The sequence below is a fragment of the Suricata suricatta genome, chromosome 6 (assembly GCF_006229205.1).
Source record: "Suricata suricatta isolate VVHF042 chromosome 6, meerkat_22Aug2017_6uvM2_HiC, whole genome shotgun sequence".
Taxonomy (NCBI): Eukaryota; Metazoa; Chordata; class Mammalia; order Carnivora; family Herpestidae; genus Suricata; species Suricata suricatta.
Genome location: NC_043705.1, coordinates 90,154,363 through 90,174,641, shown reverse-complemented (window position 1 = coordinate 90,174,641; position 20,279 = coordinate 90,154,363). Strand labels below are relative to the sequence as shown.

At 50.5% G+C, this 20,279-nt stretch overlaps 1 protein-coding gene and 1 pseudogene across 2 annotated transcripts; one reads left to right on the top strand and one right to left on the bottom strand.

Moving 5' to 3' along the window:
* Positions 1–479: 479 nt before the first annotated feature.
* LOC115293496 lies at positions 480–1,070 on the bottom strand (annotated as a pseudogene).
* Positions 1,071–8,603: 7,533 nt separating this feature from the next.
* FOXI1 (forkhead box I1) lies at positions 8,604–12,344 on the top strand. Of its 2 annotated transcripts, none has more exons than XM_029941742.1 (2): positions 8,604–9,180; positions 10,957–12,344. In XM_029941742.1, exons 1-2 carry the CDS (start codon positions 8,604–8,606, stop codon positions 11,232–11,234), a joined length of 855 nt encoding a protein of 284 aa, XP_029797602.1. In that variant the 3' UTR covers positions 11,235–12,344. The 2 variants fall into 2 exon arrangements, with proteins under 2 accessions (XP_029797602.1, XP_029797601.1); XM_029941741.1 differs by having other exon boundaries at positions 10,675–12,344.
* Positions 12,345–20,279: the final 7,935 nt, after the last annotated feature.

Genomic DNA, 20,279 nt, shown 5'->3' with positions numbered 1-20,279 from the left:
ACTGGTGGCCAGGCCCCACCTGCGCCCCACAAGTCAGATCCTCTGGGGCCCAGGAGAATGCCTTTTTTTTTTTAATTTAAGACCTTTTTTAACAGATGCTTGCCGTTTGTTGACTTTTTTGAAAAAATCAAGTTGTAAACTTTTATTACAAATTAAAAATGAGGTTCTTAAAAATCTCACCTTGACCAGATATGAAACAATTTAAAAACCTTTAAAGGTGTATTGAGAAAAACCAGGCTTTTTTTTCTAAAAAACACGTTTGTCATTACCAAAAAGAGATGTCTTTAGGTAAAAATAATAAAAACCCCATGCTGCATAGATAATGCACATAGTTCTAGTTATCTGGTCAATGGGCAAAAAGTAAGAACTTAAGGTCTTCAGCTCCAATCTTTTGTTCATTTCTTATTGCTGGAATTTCATATTCATTTCTTCTTGTTGGGTGACTCAACCCGATGATGGTAGAGACGGTAAGCCGGCGTTTACTCGGCCCCGCCCTGCTCAGCCTTGGGAGCTGACCAATTCTCAGCTGGTGGATTGGCTGCTTTTGTCTCTTTGCCATCTTGTGGTTTAGGGTTTTCTGGGCATCTGCGTCGGTAATTGAAATTGCGGCGGTACCAACGTTGAGGTGGCTGCTGACCTTAGGTCTCATCTTGATTTTCCTTATCTTCTTCACTGCCGTCCTCTCTAGGCTGTCTTTGGCGAGGAGGACCCCTGCGGAATCGTGGTCTATAACCCCGATACATATTCTGTCTCACCGGTGTTTGTTCTCCTGCACCCTGGTTGTCAGCACCTTCCATCACTTCTCCCTGCACAGGAAGGGTGGAATCCTGTGGTTGGCGCCCAGCGGGTCTCCGCGGGTAGTAAGGTGGGAACCATCGCCTGTGGCAGGGCCGGCGCTGTTGGGCCTGGCCTTCGGGAGCACTCTCTGATCCCTCGTTCTTTTCCCCACTCTCACTATTCTGGTAGTTCTGCTGGTAATTGCATGGAGGACCCCGAGAATGCCTTTGAATAAGCCCCATAGGTAGGACCTGCTGGGCAGGGCTTGAAAACCACACAGTGTCGCCTCCCATTTGCTTATGAGGAAACCGAGGCCCCAAGGGGCCACCACAACCCATAAAAGTCCCAGAATGAAATGAGTAAGTGGCCAAACCCATAAATCTGCTGCCTTAATCTGTGTTCTTCACCCAGAGATGGGGGAAGGGAGGCAGAGATCTCCTTGTTGCCAGACTGTTTCCCTTGGTATAAGACAAAGGCCACTGGTAGCCTGAGAGGGGACCGTCGGTGGGCAGGGTCACAGCTTCACATAACATGGAATCCAGTTGTATTGGTTCCCTGTTGCTGGTGTGACAAATTATTACAAACTTAGCGGCTTAAAACAACACAGATCTGTTCTCTTACTGTTCTTGAAATCAGAAATTCGAAATAAGTCTTATGGGTGAAAATCAGGTGACAGTAGGGCTGCTTCCTTCCAGAGATGCCCGGGGACAGTGTGTTTTCCTGCCTCTTCCAAACGCTGAAAGCTGCAAGGCATTGAGCACTCCCTGGCTCATGGCCACAGTGCTCTAACCTCCACCTCCACCGTCACGTCTTCGGCGTTGGATCTCCCTTGGTCTCTGTCTCGTGAGGACAGCTCTGACGGCACTGGTCCCACCTGGACAATGCAGACTTATCGCTCCCTGTGGCCTTTAACTTAATCACCTCTGCAAAGTCCGCTTTACCTTGGAAGATGACAAATTCACACATTCTGGGGAATCTGGGTTGACATCTTGTGACAGCAAGGGCCTTATTCTGTCTCCTGACGAGAAAAATCTCTCCCTTTTCAATTCTCTTCTGACCCTTCTGACCTTCTCCGAGGAGAAAGTCCTTGGCCTGTGTTTCATGCCCTCCCTAATGCTTGCTGACCTCACCTTCTTGCAAAGAGTGAGCAGGCTGAGCCCTACTGTCTCAGTTTGATCGTCTGTGCAATGGGGATGAGTACAATGAGCACTGAATGAGGTAACAGGGCTGAGCTGTGCCCAGCACGTTGCAAGCTCTAGATAAAGGCTAATTCTTCTCATTTTATTGATATCAAGTGACACTGATTACTGATGAGTCATTTCCAAAAGTCATATAGAATTTATCTTTAAAATAAATTCATTAGGTAAAATAAAAAGTTTGAGAGCCAATTAAAAAATTATTAAGTAAATCAAACTACAGGTACTGCACAAAGATGGAAAATCAGGACTTGAGCCTCAACACTGTGTGGCTATGACCGTGTCCTGCACACCCCAGAAAGGCCACTGTAGAGACCATCAATTAGTATTTGCTGAATAAGTGAAGGAATGACTTACTGCCAAGCACCACGTCAGAGGCCTTTCCTGTGCTGCCTCATTCAGTCCTTGCCACAGCCCTCTGAAGGAGGTGACCCTGGCTACCGTGGTTTTACAGAGGAGGGAGCAGAGGCTCAGAGATTAAACAATGGCAAGGCACTTGAAAGTATGGCCCAAGGAATTGGATTCTAATTCCTGCTAGCGCAAATGCCACTTTACCTCACTGATAATCCAGTTCCCGCAATTTCCATCGCAGTGGAATGAAAGTATTTTTTGGCCCCCAGGGCACAATTGCTCCTTGAACGTGTGTTCATTTTGAGGGGAACCTGCCCCTTCAAGGGTCACTGAAAGGTCATGGAATCTCTGCTCTCCGCTCCCTGCTTTTAAATAGATGGCCACCAGAGGGGGGTATTTGTCTGTGTTTCTCTAGCTTCACGCTCAACCAGAAGCCAAAATGCAGAGAGAGCACCAGCATCAGAGTCAACCTGGCTGATGCCTGGGCCAGACTTCCTCCAAGCCCATACTGGGGAGAGAGAAGCCGGCCCCATGGCAGCCCCAGGGTATTCTGAGACACAGCTCTGGTGAGCAAGAAAGGAAGCCCAGATTCCAACTCATTGCTGTTCCTAGAGAACTATTTGTAGACACTAGGTAGTAAAACTGCAGTTTCTTACACTCTTTTTACAGATAAAGTAACGGTGGCACAGAGATTAAGCTAGTCCCAAATGCCCTGATTCCCCATCCAACCTGGAAACCCTGGAACTTGGAAGCTATTTGTGTCGTATGCGTAGAAAGGAAAACAGCTCTAGATGCCAAGCTCCTATCAAAGGGAAACTGGGGAGAAGGCTCCATGAGCCTGAGAATGCCATAGCCCCGTCTGTTGGACACCAGCCCCTTCCCCACCCTCAGGCCCCAGAGTCCCTAACAGAGCTCATGTTCGCTGAGCATGTGCTACCCGTCTGGTACTCAAAGCGACACTCTGAGGGAGTCGGTTTTCTCTATCTCACAGATGAGAAACAGGCCCAGAACAATTGGTTGCTATCTGAGGTATTCAGTGCCGGGAAAGAACTAGGCAGTGCCATACTGAGAAGTAGAGTCAGGGGGAGCCTGGGTGGCTCAGTCAGTTGAGCATCTGACTTTAGCTCCGGTCATGATCTCACAGTTGTGGGCTCAAGCCCCCTGGCAGGCTCTGAGCTGGTGTGAGAAGCCTGCTTAGGATGCTCTCTCTCCCTCTCTCTCTGCCCCATCCCCTGGTTGTGCATTCTCTCTGTCAGAATAAACAAATACACTGAAAAAGAAGGAGGAGTCGGAGTCAGCATTGAGATGCAGAAAGTTTGGTTCCAAAGTCTGTCTGTCCCCCTGCACTGCCTTGTGCTATAACAGGGGTCAGATCACACCCCACTTGCCTCCTCTTTCTCTGGTTATTCACCCCCTCCATCCCAACCTGCCCACCAGCCTGTTTCCTCGCACACTCCTCCACCCTTCTGAAAGTTAAGGCCGGGCTGGTGGCCCTGGCCAGCCATGGTCTAGATGGGGCCTGTGCACATTCACCCTTTCTGTAGGCCTTGAACTTCCTTGGGCTTCTGTGCCCAGCAGTATGTAGGACAGCGGCAGGCCTTCCTTCTGTCCCCAGGCATCACCCCACATGGCAAGGTTTTCCCAAGGTGAGAGCCAACAGTGAAACCTAGGCTGGAGGAGACGACACAGGGCCTCCTGCCCAGAGCCACCTCTGTCAACACCTGTCGTCCAGGGTGTGCCAGATCTTAGGGTCTACAGTTTATACACATCACATCACTTTGTCCTGCATAATCCCCAAGAGACAGGCTTGATGTGCAGCTCCATTTCATAGTAAGCAAACTGAGGCCTCAGAAGAATGTGAAATGTGGCCAAGATTGCAAGGTGGGGATTGGAACCCAGCTCCACAGACACCCAGAACCCAGAGTTTTCATGTTCTCTTGTCTCATCCCAGATGTCATAATTCGGGGTTCAGAGTGCATGGTTATTCTCACTCCCAGAGGCCTTCTGGGCAGCAAACTCCAGCTTCCCACTCCCTAAGCTTCCCCAGGGCCTTGCCTGCACAACTTTTTATTTATTTCCCTCAAGTTTCTCTTCTCAGGCTAGGATTTCCACTTTTGGGGAAATTCAAAAACCTAAAATAATTTTCTTCACAAAATGACCCTCGTTTATAGAGACATTTGATTCCTTTTCCCAGAGGCCCCGGGACTGGTCAGGGGGCTTCTGGGCTGTAACTCCCAAACCCCCTGGGGATAGGAGCAACTAGCTCCCTGTGCCCACCCCAAAGACCACAGTAATGCTTGTGAAAATCAGGCGTGAGGGCCTCTGGGAGAAGGAATCAAATCCCATGGCCAGGTGCGGGGGGACAGGAGAGGCTGTGAGCTGCGGCCACAGGACGCGGGGCCAGGCTGTCTCTGATCTCCAGCAGAAAGAACCAGGGCCCAGGTGCAACAGGGAGGCTGGGGTGAGCTTCCTCACAAAATGCCTCTACAGGGGTGCTGGGTGGCGCAGTCACCTAGAGCATGTGACGTCAGCTCAGGTCGTGATCTCACAGTTCATGAGTTTGAGTCTGAGCCCAGGGTTGTCAGGCTCTCTGCTGTCAGTGCAGAGCCCACTTCTGATTCTCTGTCCCCTCCCCACCCCCTGCTCATGCTCTCTCTCAAAAATGAATAGACATTTTTTTTAAAAAATGCCTTGGAGCCCCTGGGTGGCTCAGTCGGTTAAGCATCCAATCTTGGCTCAGGTCATGATCTCATAGCTTGTGAGTTCGAGCCCCATGTCGGGCTCAGTGCTGACAGCTCAGAGACTGGAGCCTGCTTCAGATTCTGTGTCTCCCTCTCTCTCTGCCCATCCCCTGCTCACATTCTGTCTCTCTCTTTCTCAAAAATAAACAAACATTAAAAATTTTTAATAAAAAAATAGAATAAAAAACAAATGACTCTATGGAAGGAGACCCCAGCAATACGCAAAAGGTGGACGAAGGGGTTAGGAGAAGGGCTCCTGACCAGCTCAGCTGTGAGCTTGTCACGTGACTCGGGTGCCGTGACCGGCAGCTGTAGATGGCAGGGTCTGGCTGCACAGCTGGTCTCTGCCCTGAGTATCCCTCCCTTGGCTCCTTCTTTGCGACCCCACTGGCCCCACAGCCCCTGCCCACAGGCTGTTAAGGGAGCGATGAAACCACAGGGAGCAAACTCAGAGAGGACCTGTACGTATCAAATGTGTATTGACTCAACTGTACAATGACTCATATTTATGGAGCGCTTCTCTGTGCACCATGGGAAATGGCTGACATTGGTTACACTGATTACCTCTCGGATTTCCCACAGCGACTACATGGGTTCAATGGGATCATTCCCATTTCACTTGAGAAAACAGGCTGAGACCAATCACTTCTCAAGATTTGCACAGTTAGCTGCTAAGCTGGAATTCGAACCCAGGTCCTCCTGATCTCTGAGCCCAGGTCTGCTAGATCTCCACTCAATTGCCTCTGGCTGGCCTCCACATTGGATCCCAAAGGAAATCACCTGTGTGCTTGACTTGACGTGTTTAAATCAGAGACCATGAAAAACAGCAATAAAAATCACATCCGCCCAGAAATAATAATTCAGTTTGGCATGTATATTTATGAAGTTCATATATATGCATGAACATATATTTTTACCAAAAAATGGCATTTTACAGTCTGTTTCTTTAAATAATGCTAGTAGAACATAACATTACTAGATATTCGATAGTCTGCTTTTTCATAGATTTGTAATGTTTCTTCATTTGGATGATACCCCATCTCTTTAACCAATCCCCTGTTGTTGGAAATTCTGGTTCCTTTGTCACAGCTGTAAGTAATGCTGTGTGAACAGGATGGTTCTGAATTCCGTAGGATGAATGATCGCAAGTGGGGTTGTTAGCTACCCCGTCAGGCCTTGGGTCTGTATTGGGGGGTCTCTAATGTGACTGTTTCTTAATTTTTTTAATGCTTTTTAAATTTATTTTTGAGAGACAGAGAGGCAGCACGAGCAGGGGAGGGTCAGAGAGAGGGGGAGACACAGAATCTGAAGCAGGCTGCAGGCTCTGAGCTAGCTGTCAGCACAGAGCCCGACATGGGGCTCAAACCCACGAACCATGAGATCATGACCTGAGCCGAAGCTGGACGCTTAACTGACTGAGCCACCCAGGCGCCCCCAGCTAATGTGACTGTTTCTTAAAGAGTCACGGCCCTGCCCACAGCAAGCAGGCCCGGCAGAGAAACTTGAAACAAAGATGGGGCCTCTTTTGCTTTACTCTTCTGAGAGAAGGTGCAGAGTGTGCTTACCCCAGGCCTAACCTGGGCAGTCAGGCCCTCGTGGAGTCACCTCATCCACCGTTCCCTGGTGGGGACAAGGGGTTTCTCGGGACCTGGGAGGACTCCTCCTACCCAGTTACCCGATCGCACCCTCCGGAGCACTAATCCACCGCAAATGAGATGCATTCCGTGGCCCTCAGGTCTGCCACACGTCTCCGTGTCCTGACGCCCCCACAGAGGAGAGCAGATGGCCAGGGCAGGGCGCTCCCTGAGAGGCGGCCCTTCCAGCTACCACAGTGAGCCACCTCTTTCTTCCACCTCAGACACGTGGGGTCTGGAGGAAGTGGGACGAAGTTGAATGGGGAGAAGGAAGGTAGGAAGGCAGGAGGGAGGTGGTGACCATAGAAAGCTGCCTGGAACTTTCTTCCAATCTGCCGATCCAACAGAGAAGTACTCAGGCTGCACTAAAGCCTGCTCAGGGACAGCTGCCCGCACTCTGAGAAGGGGCCCACTCCGCTCCCCTCAGGCTGAGAGCCTGCCTGGGATGGCCAAGGGATGGCCAAGTCAGCTCTAAGCTCCAAGAGGAGAAGGAAGCCAGAGAGGAGGGCACTGACCAGAGCACGGAGAAGCAGGGAGAGCTGGACTCCGCTGCCAGAGCCCGAGGCACAGGCGGTGTGAGGAGAACGGCAAGTTGAGGAGTGGAGGGCTCTCCTCCAGGCCTCGGCTCTCCAGCCCCTGCAGGCTGAAACCTGAAAGGGCTTTGATCAGATCGTGGCCCAGGGCCTGCTTAGCCCCTGTAGGCAGAAAGAAACGTGCAGGGTGCAAGTTCTCTCTCATCTTCCCCTGAAGCCCACTCACAGTCTCTTCCTTTGGCCAATCTCTCTCTCTCTCTCTTTCTCTCATTTTTAACCCTAATGACCTTCTCTCTTGAGCACCACTTTAAAAAAATTTTTTTTAGGATTTATTTATTATTGAGAGACAGAGAGAGAGAGGGAAAGAGCATGAATTGGGGAGGGACAGAGAGAGGGGGAGACACAGAATCTGAAGCAGCTTTGGCCACTCTCTTGATGGGCTCTGCTGCCCCTCCGTGACAATCCCCAGGCCTGTCCCCAGCCCCGGCCAGCCTGCCTGCCCTGGGTGGTGTGTGTGTGCATGCAGAGAGCGCCTGCAGCCTCCGGCTGCCTCTTGCTGCTCTTCGGATTCTCCAAGGCCAGGCTCTTTCCTGGAAGACTCCAGAAAGTGTGTCATCACCTCGGAAGACCCAAAGATGTGGCTTCCAATAAAGTATCTCATCCAGTCTGAGTGAGGAGGCGGAGAATGAGGGGTCAGGGTGGGCAAGAAGAGGGGACAGGGGAGAGGGAAAGCGACATACGGGAAAGGAGAGACAGAGAGGAGAGAAAGGGAGGAGAGAGAAGCAGAAACACACAGGAGGTGACCAAGGGGGGCCAGAGAAGTAGAAAGAGGCGAGAAAGAAGGAAGAGAAGGAGAGGTGTCCAGAAGAGCATGTTGAAAAGAAACAGTCCAGAGAAGGGGCAGGAAGAGAGGGGAAAGAAAATTTGGCAGCAAGAAGGAAAGAATGAGATGCAGAGAGGAGGTTAAGAATGGAAGAAGGGGAAGAAAGGGGGAGAGGAAAGTGAGGGAAAAATGGGAAGAAAGAAAGAATGGAGGAGAACCAGGGGAACCAGGAGAGGGGAAAAGAGAGATTAGAGGGCCAGAGGAGCTGGGAGGAAAGAGAAGGAAGGGGGGCACCGTAGGCACTGTGGACATCAGCTCCTGCTTGGGTCTGGGCACGCACAGTGGGCCTGGCCGGGAGGCCCCCTCCCCTTGGCTCTCAGGGCTGTTGGAGGAGGGGCGGGTCTGCAGCAGGTGGCCGCCCCTGGGTGGGGCCCGCAGGCCAAGCCCACAGGGGTATAAGTGGGAGGCCAGGCCAGCAGAGCACCTGTCAGGGACAGCTCCCCTGTGCAGGTGCCAGGCAGGTGGCTCCGGCCGAGCCCAGCCCCAGCATGAGCTCCTTCGACCTCCCGGCACCCTCCCCACCTCGCTGCAGCCCCCAGTTCCCCAGCATCGGCCAGGAGCCCCCCGAGATGAGCCTTTACTATGAGAACTTCTTCCATCCACAGGGCGTGCCCAGCCCTCAGCGGCCCCCCTCCTTTGAGGGGGGCGGCGAGTACGGGGCCACCCCCAACCCCTACCTCTGGCTCAACGGACCGGCCATGACTCCGCCACCCTACCTGCCCGGCACCAGCACCAGCCCCTTCCTGCCCCAGGCCTACGGTGTGCAGAGACAGCTGCTGCCAGGCGTGTCTGGGCTGGGGGGCGGCGACCTGGGCTGGCTGCCCATCCCCTCGCAGGAGGAGCTGATGAAGCTGGTGCGGCCCCCCTATTCCTACTCGGCTCTCATTGCCATGGCCATCCATGGGGCGCCCGACAAGCGCCTCACGCTCAGCCAGATCTACCAGTACGTGGCCGACAACTTTCCCTTCTACAACAAAAGCAAGGCCGGCTGGCAGAACTCCATCCGCCACAACCTGTCTCTCAACGACTGCTTCAAGAAGGTGCCCCGCGATGAGGACGACCCGGGTAAGGGGCTGCCGGGCAGTGTAGCACGGGTGGAGTGGGCCGCGGAGCCCCTCGAGGAAGCTTCATATCATTTCATACCAGCACCCCATTCTAGACAGCTCTGATATGGCTGTGACACGCCCCCCCCACCCCCAAAACAGGGGCTCAGGGTTGTCAGCGGTGAAGAGGACTGGGAGAGCCCAGGAGGCAGATTTGGGTTTTGATCTTGGCTGGGCCACTGACCAGCCAGCGACTTCAAGCATTTTAGATGGCTGAGCCTCAGTTTCCCCACCTGCAAAATAGGGATGGTAACAGTGGCTCCTTTCTAGGACTGTGATGGGGGTCAGGAGATCATGTGTGCAGGGGTTTTGGTGCTAACAAGCACCCAATAGGCTACAGTAATTGTTATGATTAATCTGAGTCCCAGGCACTCAGCTCATAGAAAGTCCTTGGGGTGATGACTAGGCCAATCCCAAGTGCACCCCCAGCCTTCTGGGAAAAGATCTGACTTTGCTAAATAAGTAGTAAGGGCCACATTGTGCTGCCTGCCATAGTTATATTATCTTCTTTAATCCAACCCTGCAGGATAGCTCTCACTAAACCCATTGTACAGATAAGGAGACTAACACAGAGGTGAAGCAGCCTGCCCAAGGTGACACAGAATAGAGGGATGGCCATGGAGCCCAAAGCTGAGTGGAGGTCTTTCTAACACTGAAGACTGAACTTTTCTTTTTTAATGATGAATTTCTGAAATCCAGGGATATATAGGAAGTAACCTATTAAATACTTAGATATGCATTTCCCAGAATTAAAGTCCATTCTTGGTCCCCCACAGGAAGCCAAGACATGGCTCAGAGCCCCCACCTTCACCAACTTTGAGGCTATCAATGGTGGGGCTATTGGGGCCCCAGGGGAAGGCAAGGGTCCAGTCGAAGGACTGGCCTCACCCACAGGCCGAGCTCAGGCCTTCCTCTGGACGACAGCTCATGGTCACGCAGCCCAGCTACACATCTAGCATTAGCCCTTTCTCACAATCACAATCACAGCCCTTCCCTGAGGAAGAAGGGACTGGGACAACCAGCCCACTTTTCAGACTAGGAAACCGAGGCTTGCCCAAAGTCCCTCTGCCACTTAGGAGCAAAGCCAGGACTCAAGTCCATCCTGGGACTCCATGCCCAAAACGTTCAGGGAGCGCTGAAGTGTTTCCTTAGTTTTCTTTCATGTCAGCAATGGAAGAAGCCCTCGCTCTACATTCACCCAGTCCCAGAACTTCTCCCAGAGGCCTGCACTTTTCGTGGCTCCTGCCTCTGCACTCCCAGAATGCCCAGTTGTGAGGTCGGAGCTGAAACATTGATCCCCACGGATGCTGTACGCAATTCCTCTGTTTCTCACTCCCTGACTTTTGTTCTGTGTTTTGCATATGCTTCCTTGGTGTTTAGTCCATGACAGTACAGAGAAACAGGAGTAGAGCGTTTTGTCCATCTCTCTATTTAACTCCTCCCACTTTTGTATCAGGCAAAGGGAATTACTGGACCCTGGATCCCAACTGTGAGAAGATGTTCGATAATGGAAATTTCCGCAGGAAGAGGAAGAGAAAATCCGATGTTTCCTCCAGCACGGGATCCTTGGCCTCGGAGAAGACAGAGAGCAGCCTCTTGGTGGGCAGCCCGAAGACCGCAGATGCCCAGGACATCTTGGACAGTTCTTCACCAGGCACCACGAGCTCCCCAGAGAAGCAGTCCCCACCTCCCCCGTCGGGTACCCCATGCCTCAACAACTTCCTCTCCACCATGACAGCCTACGTGAGCGGCTCGAGCCCAGTGAGCCGCCCTGTGGCAACACCAGGACTGAGCCCTGAGCCCACTGACAAGATGGGGCAGAACTTGCTGAACTTCAGCTCCTACACCCCACTCTCCAACCTCAGCAGCCATGGGGGCGGGGCCGAATGGGCCAACCCTGTGCCCACCAACGCTCTGGGCTATGGAGGCTCTGTCCTCAACCAGTTCAGCCCTCATTTCTACAACAGCATCAACACAAACAGTGTCCTCTACCCCAGGGAGGGCACTGAGGTTTAGAACAGAACAGCTCTGGAACCACATGGACATGCATAGGAGGAGAGCAGTTGAGGCCTCCCATGCCAGCATCACTGTGCTCCAAGACACCCAACTGCCCAGGCATACGCAGGAAGCTCAGAGGAATTCATCCTTTCCCTAGAACATTATGTAAACCTCTTGTTTATCTCACATACGTCCACACACACTCATCAACTTTGCCTTGGAAATACTGGTGCATGACAACGGTAATCACGGCAGCCATTTGTTGAGCACTTACCCTGTGCCAGGTGCTGTACTAGGCTCTTTAAAGGCATAATAACACTTATTATTTATAGTCACCCTGTGGGGTTCAAATGAACCTCCTCATTTAACAGATGAGGAAACTGAGCTCTAGGAAGCTAAATAACTTTACAAAACTATACGAATTAGTAAGGAACAGAGTCATGAGTCAAGTCCAGGTCTACATGATCCCCAAAAGTTTGGGTGAACAAGGACAGGAATGGAGGAATGGGTTGAGCAGTCAAGAAGGTCAGTGTGGCAGCTGGTGATGGCAAGGATGTCCACTGCCTTCCAGCTGTCCACCAAAATTTAGCCCTGGCCCCAAGCACATATCATCTCCAAGTCCTTATTCTGGGATTCCCAACTTACCTATAGGCACTTTTGCTGCCATTCAGGAGGCAAACCAAAGCTCATGACCTGAAGGACAGTGTGCCCCACCTCTCCCCACAAGGGGGACATCACTTCCCCAGCCCCAGAGACCTTGAGCAAGGCAGGGAGAGGAACAACGTACACCATGCCTCCCAACCCAGCACTGTCCACTTACAAAATCTTGTAAAGCCCAACTTCCTGTGTTCACATCATGGACCAATGAGCTGAAAGTGGCTGAGTCTTCCAAGAGAAACAAGGCTGAATGAGCGCTTCCTTTTTTATAGCCTGGGAGAGGTGAATGTCTAAGAAAAACAATGCCTCAAAGGAGGAAGCTCTAACCACTGCACAGGGGTCCATGCCTACAGCTCTTGGGACTGTTTTCTTGTTTTTATATGTATTTACACACCCGTGACGTGCATCACAGCATACGCTGGGAAGTGTTCTTGTTTTATTATTTTCTTTTTAATTAAAAAGAAAAAACACTGCTGTGTCCTTTCCTTTTGAGTCTTCCTGTCTCTTAGCCGCTGGTTGACTAATCAGAGCCAAGTGCAGCCTGGAGCTGACGGCTTTTGGGACAGGAGATAGAGAAAGAATGGGTATTGAGGATTTTGTCTTCCTCCCCACCAACATGGAGATGGGACAAATGTCCCCAGTGAAAAAAAAAAAGGGGCACTTGCCAGGATGGGGTAAGTGCATGAAGGAACCCATCCAGTTTGAACACAAAACAGGGACTGGGCATGACTCAGTCTTTGCAGCTCAAGCAACCTCACAGCTGTGCTCTATGTAATTCCCCTAATTACGCTAAAATGGGGTGCTACTAGTCCCATTATACGGAGGAGAAAACTGAGGGTCAGGATGGTTGAACCACTTGCCTGGAGTCCACAGCCAGTCCATGCCCAGGGCGTCTGACTCCTGCACCTCGGACGCGGCTCTACCCAGTGGCAAGGACAACGGCACTGTTGGCTATGGTTCACTGAGGACTGTAGGCTGGCACCCGGCCAAGTGCTGTGCAGGTGGGGGCTCTTTTATGCTCACAGCAGCCCGTGTGTGTATACTGGCAATTCCCCAGGCTGCTGACACAGTGCATGCTGGAGGACCTGTCCATGGCAGCTGGAAGTCTCTAGCTGGAGTCTCCGTCTGGGGCGTGCACACAGAGGGCTCAAGCCCAGGCTCCCAGGCCACCTGCACAAGCCATGTCAAGCTACCCACTCAGACTCAGGCAGGGGCTCTCTCTCCCTGGAGTAACAGAGGTCGGGGAGTACATGACAACAGTAACACTAACAATGATGGTAACAATAGCACCCATGGCAGGTTACCTGTGTCAGGCACTGTGTTAAGATTTGGCTTGCTTTACTGCATTTAATCTTCCAAATAATCCAGTGAAACCAATAGTGTTATCTACACCTTAGAGGTGAGAAAACTGAGGCCTGGAGAGATTCTGTAACTTGGTCCAGGACTCACAGCCAGGATCCCAATACTGCCTTGGCTGAAACTCTAACCCACTGCACCTAGTGCTGGAAGTCCAGCCATGCCACGAGAGGGCAAAATCAGGACAGCGGAGAAGAGAAAAGGCAGGCCTCTTTAGAGACCCCTGAGATTCGTTCCTGGGGAAGCCCTTTCCACAGGGAACCAGACTTCTGGCAGGAGAGGCGGATGCAGTGGTGGATGCAACTGCACAGACAGGAGATGTGAGACTGGGGGAAGAAGGATGTCACAGCTGTCACCAGGGAGGTGGGGCAGAGGCAGAGCTGCAGTGCCGGGTTTGAGGCCCTTACCAGGACTTTTCATCACAGTACACGCCACCAAATTTTCCCCAAATGACCCTACAATTCCACCCTCCATATTGATAATGGCACCTTGCTCTGCAGGCCTCACCCCTTCCCCAGTGGGCCTGCCACAGGGGCCATCTCAGCAAGGCACAGAGTATGAAGGGGCCCAGAGACACCAGCCTGGTGGGGAGGAGGGTGGTGGTTTACAATTGGGGCCACAGCACTCAAGTCTCCATTCTTTGTCAGCCAGGAATCTAGTGAGGACAGCAGTGAAAGGAATGTCTGCAGGGCTGTGACAACACAAAGACTTTGCCACTGGACTGTGACACTTGAACATGGGGGGTTCGTGGTAGTAGGCCGAGAGCTCACAGGAAAGGACTCACAAGAGCCCCAAGTCAGGAGGAGGACAGACTGCTTCTTACCCCTCTTTTGGTTCTCTTTCTCTGGAGAGAAGGGGAAAGGAAGGGATGTATGATGGAGGACCGGTTATCCACCACGCATTCAACCCTGAGCGCAGCACTCTGGCTGGATGTTGCATTTATTACCCCCCTACAGTCTGGCTCTCCACTGACCACATGACCACTAATACCAATAAAGGGTCTGAGATGAGGGCTTGCTGTGTGTCTTAGAGCCCAGGATGGCTGTGTGGAGGAGGTGAGACTAGAGCCAAGAATCAAAAGACCATCCTTGGCTACCCTCTCCCCGTACTCATGTTCCCAAGTTCCCAAACTGAAAGGTGACAGGTGCCTCCTTAGAGCAGTAGGCAACGCATCATTCTCATAATCTGAAAGGTGACCCTTGGAAGGGGTAACATGGGGGCTGCTTCAGGGTGGGGTTTAGAAATGCCAGAGGGTCATCCCCTCAACACACACACACACACACACACACACACACACACACACACACACACACACACATGCATGCACACGCACGCACACTTACATATCCATTTAACTCCTACACTTGTCCCTAGCGCCCAGAAGCCATTCATTCCAACAGGGAACAAAAACTTACAAACCTCTGTCAGACGGTGATGAAGTTTTTCGGTCCCCCTCAGAGTGGAGCCTATTAGAAGTTTGGTTCTAAGACCATCACTTCAAAGATGAGGAAACTGAGCCCTCAGGGAGAGAGGGCAGGACCAACGTCATGCAGAACACACGTCCGGGCATGAATGTGCTGATTTACCAGGTGGTCCAGGATTCTTGGCACTTGAACATGCTTCCCCCACCGTCCGTATCAGACCCCGTCCAGGAGCAGGTCTTGACAGTGGGCAAGAACACGAGGTGAACGGCAAAGATGGAGGCCAGATGGGGGTGGGCAGAGTAGCAGTGCTGACAGGTGACTGAGCAGGGGGGCAGCTGGTCAGGAACCCGGACCCTGCCTGGTACTCACAGCCAGGCTTGTGTTGTCCTGTTGAACATGAACAATTTCTCGGAACAGTATCTGACAAAGTCAGTCACTCTGTGATCAAGACTGATCAAAACACAAATGAGATTCTCCGTAATCGTGTGTGAACACAGACAAAACATACACAGTGTTCAAGCTATAAAAAGGACCAAACGTCCCCCATCCTTGCTCCTATGAAGGGCTGCTCCTTTACCAATTACAGCTTCAGCCACAGTCTGGCCTTCCCTCCCTCTAGATAAAATTTACTGAGATGCCCAATCTTAGGCTTGCTCCCACCTCCTCCTGGTAACATCCGAGCCAGAGCAAAGCCTCACTTCCTGACGCCCTCGCTGAAGTGCCTCGTTTTTTCTAACATCCACTCACTGAAGTGCCCACAGTTCCCCAGCTTGTTCAACCACAGGCGTGTCCCTGGCTGTCTTTGGAGGGAGGACATTGACACTGGGTGGGTCTATAACTCATTCATCAATCTGTTTATTCATCAAATATCTATTGAGCAGCTACTATGTGGTGAGGACCATTGGGATTTGGAGACGGAATAGTGAGCAATATGCAGGCCCAACCTCCAGGGGCTTGTGGACTGGCAGGCTGGCAGAGAGACACACAAGCGATGCCTTAGCAGCTCCCTGTGGCATGTGCTCCAACAGACTGGCATCGAGGAGGCACCTGGCACAGGGTCGGGGGTTAGGCAGGCTCATGGAGTCCACGACACTTGGCCGAAGTCTTTAAGGCTCATTAGGACTTCTCCTTAGGAAAGGGAGAAGGAATGAGCATCGCAGGCAGGGATAGGATATGCTCTCATGAGATGAGAGAGGGAGATGCAAGTGGTTCAGGACGCAGGAGTGTAAGGTAGCGAGTGGAAGAAGCAGAGCCGGGAGCAGGGGCGGGACCTTGGAGGCCTGGAGTCTTTGGACTCCAGCCAAGGAGCTGACTCTTCCTCCCCAGGCGTCAGGCAGCCTCACATAGGTCACAAGCAGAGGAATGACAAAACCAGGGTTCGCACCGATCGCACTGAAAGGTGGTGCCACCTCCCCTTTTGCTTTAGGCTACAACCTGAGTGCCCCGAACATAGCACTGACAGAGCCCCTGCTTTGCATGACAGCTGAGGCAGAAACCGAAAGAGAGCAACTTACAAAGTCGACCAAATATATGTGAGATGTATCTGTATGACAGAGCCACCATCAGAAAGAAAGAAAAAAGCTACATGAAGGGAAGTAGTAGAGCATACATGTCAAACATTTAGCAACCTGATGGGCACCTGGGTGACTCAGTCAGGTAAGCATCCAGCTTCAGCTAAGGTCAGGTTCTCACGGTTCATGGGTTCGAGCCCCACGTTGGGCTCTGTGCTGTCAGCTAGCTCAGAGCCTGGAGCCTGCTTCAGATGCTGTGTCTCACTCTCTCTCTGACCCTCCCCTGCTCGCGCTGTCTCTCTCTATCCCTCAAGAATAAATAAAAAACATTAAAAAATGTTTTTTTAATTTAGCAACCTGAATACAGAAAGATTGTTGACAAATTGAGATAAACTCTTTCCCAGTAGAAAATCTATTTTTACCCAACAAGAAAGGTAAGTAAAATACCCACATAAGAAAGGACACCCAGGGAGCACCTGGGTGGCTCAGTCAGTTGAGCATCCAGCTTCAGCACAGGTCATGATCTCGAAGTTCATGGGTTCGAGCCCCACATCAGGTTCTGTGCTGACAGCTAGCTAAGCGCCTGGAGCCTGTCTTCAGATTCTGTGTCTCCCTCTCTCTCTGACCCTCCCCTGCTCATGCTGCCTCTCTCTCTTGCAAAAATAAATAAAACATTGAAAAAAGAAAGAAAGAAAGGAAGGAAGGAAGGAAGGAAGAAAGAAAGGACACCCAGTCTCTTTAATAAGTAAAGAAATGTGAAAGAAAGTAAGAATGACCTGCCCTGTCCACCACGCACATGTTGATAACCATGTGATAACAGTTGTACTGCACATGCGAGGGATCAGGTGCCCTCGTCCCGCACTCTCAGTGGGAGCACAGGTGAAGAGACCTTCTTAGGGACAATTTCAAGGAAGTGCATGAAAACGTCTCATGTGCATCTCTTTTGACCTAGGGATTTTGCTCCTGGGAATTTTATTTTTGAAGCTGAACAGGCAGAGATGTATGTGTGAGAATGTCCATGTTGGGGAGGTTCATACAATCAAATGGTGGAATAACTTGCATGTTCATGACCAAAAAAATGAGTAAATAAGCAGCGGCACCCAAGAATCACAGGATCGTGCACAGCTGATAAGAAGGAGGAGCCATATCCTGCAGATCTACCTGGAAAGATGCCAACAGTGCACCGAAAGGGGAAGGGCTGGGAGCACATGACCTATGTATGCAAATATATGCTGTGGGTTTTTAAATGTATGGAGCAAAACACACACAGAGAAAGAAGTAGAAAAAGATCAAAAGTACCAGTGAGAAAGAAAGAAAACAAAACTGAAAGGGGAACAGAGAGAAGGAGGAGAGGAGAAGAAAGGGGACTTAGAAAGGCATCTGATCAGATTAATAATCATCTTGAAATGGAAAGAAGTTTTCTTTTTCTTTTCTCTTTGGTTCTATAGTCTTCCCTTCATCTAACCTGATGACTCCTTGTCTATATTTTCTATTTTTTTAATGTAACAAACATTTGTTGTTATTATAAGAAGCCAACGAGTCATTTTTAAAAGAACCCAACTCTCCCAGCTTACGCACCAGCCACCCCCAGGGCCAGCAGGAAGCAGCAGCAAGGCTAAAGGTCAGCCTGGCCCAGTGCTAGGCCAAGAGAGAAGGATTTGTAATGTGTGTGCCCCTGACCTTAAACTCCGTGGGAAGAGAGCGTAACCAGCCACTCCACCGCTGGGACTGTGGAGCCCACAGGGAGAGGGCACCATCCACGTCAGGGTGAGTTTGGACACAGATGGCTCTTCTGCTGCTATGAGGAGAGAGGTCTCACTTTCACCAGCGGCTTTTACTTTAGTATGGTGGCCTGGAGAAAGCATCAGACAAGGGGGACACCCCGACACGAGCTCTGGCCCAAGCCCGATGTGGCCCAAGCCCTTAGGCACCTAAGTTACTCACCTGAAAGAGGAAAGCATGGAACAAAATAAACTCCTAAGCTCCTTTTGGCTTTGACCATCTGTTTTACATCTGTGATCATATTCTGATGGCCAGAAGAACCCTGAGAGGTAGATGAGAATTACCTCCATTTCTCAGATAATGGGCATGCAGAGTGAGGCCTTACCTTAGTGACAGAGCAGGTGTGAGGGAACAGGGTAATTCTGTAAGCTGTCTGCACTGTCACAAAGTGTCAATGAGACCATATCAATGACAATGTAGATTCCCAAGCCCCCCAGATCTGGTGTCTTTGTGAGCTTGGACTGCCATTACAAAATAGCCTGGATGGCTTAAACAATAGACATGTATTTCTCAGTTCTGTGGGCTGGAAGTTCAAGACCAGGGTGCTGGTGTGGTCAGGTTCTGCTAAGAGCATCCTCTTCCTTACTTGCAGATGGTCACCTTCTCACTGAAACCTCACATGGCAGACAGAGAGACATTCTGGAGTCTTGCTCTTCTTACAAGACCACAGTCCTGTGGGATGAGGGCCCCACCCTTATGACCTCATTTAACCTCAATAACTCCTAAAAGCCCTATCTCTGAGTATAGTCACATTAGGAATTAGAGCTTCAATATATGAATTTGGGGAGGAGGGGGGCAATTCAGTCCAGCCTATGTTGGAGAGAAACTACCGACACAAAGAGAGACATGAAAATGAACTTTGGGCCAAGAGAAACAGCTCTTAAATCTAGGTTTTCCATGCTGGGACCTCAGAAGCTGGATTTGTCAGGAGAGAGGACATAATAGACAATAAAACCATTGCACATTTTGGAAAGTGACTGCCTCGGTCCAAATGCTGGCCCCTGTCACTGTCTGACACAAGTCCCCGAGGCCTCAGGTTTCCCATGAGTGTAAGGGTGATCATCTCACCCTCCTCACTGTTCATGGACGGCCTGTGAAATCTTGATGAGGGACAGCTGTGTTTCCAAGCATGTCGGGTGCATGGCCCTGGTGCATGTGAGATAATTTAGGTGACTTGCAGACAAGGCATTAAATGACACTGATCCCTGGGCAAAAGCTTGTCTTTTCCCTGTTCGGGCCTGGTTTCAGCTGAGGAGAAATCCCCAGCTGTGCGCTGACCTGTCTTTAGCACCTCCCTAATCTTGCTAATCTCCTGTTTTACCAGAAGCATACAGCCCTTTGAGGAGATGATATCCTGTGATAATTGAATAACCATTTGTTTAGTTGTATTTATTTTTACTGTTGCTTTCTCTTTATAGCAAGAGATGCTGTTCACTTTGCAAAATAGTGACATAAGGGTCAAATATATTTATTTTGGGAAACCGTGACTTGATTTCAAGAAAACATAGTAAGTGAATGAGAGTATAGGTAAGACATGATTACAGCTCAAAACAAAATGAAAACAAGCAAAAGTAATGCCTGAGGGATGCATTTGGACAATTCTGTGTTGCAGGAGTTCTGCTCCTGATCTGACAGTTACTGAAATGGCAGCTCTCTCCTGTTCCTTTCCCCAAAGGGAGGACCCCATCTGTGTCTGCCTGAAGCAGGTGGTCCCTCCTGTGAGATCCTCCAAGTATGATTTGCATTTTGGAAGGGGTAGGTTGGCCAGCACTTGTAAGGGATGTTGCTGGCAATGATAAAGGCCCTCACCTCAGGAAAGCCTGGTCTCTTGTCACCTGCATGGATCCTACCCTTGACCTGGTGACATTTTTTACACTCTCGCAGTAAGAGACTACCAATAAGGCCTTGGCTTGCTGGCCCAGGTTCCAGGCGAGGAAGCTCAATGATCCTGCAGTAACCAAGAGTCTATGGTGGCCCCTCACCATTTTTTTAAGTAGCCCATGGAAAGAACAAAACTGTCATTGTTGGCTGGCTGCCTGAGTCACAAACCCAAGACACAAGAAAATATCCTTCAAGACTGAATATATTCCCATGTTCCTCCATCAGAAGATTTAACACTGTGAAAGTGACAGTACTCCTCAAATTCATCTACAGAGCCAGGCAATTCCTAATAGGATTACTTTGTAGAAATTGACAAGCTGATTCTAAAATCCATATGGGCCTATAAGAGATCCAGAGCAGACAAAACAATTCTGAATAAAAAACACACAAACAAACAAACAAAGTAGGAGAACTTCCTCTTCCTGATCTCAAAACTTACTACGAAGCAATAC

Excerpts from the sequence above, each read along its gene's own strand:
- FOXI1 (XM_029941741.1), top strand. The coding sequence starts at position 8,604 with ATGAGCTCCTTCGACCTCCCGGCACCCTCCCCACCTCGCTGCAGCCCC. Across the intron at positions 9,181-10,674 it reads CCGCGATGAGGACGACCCGG|GCAAAGGGAATTACTGGACC; the intron begins GTAAGGGGCTGC and ends CTTTTGTATCAG.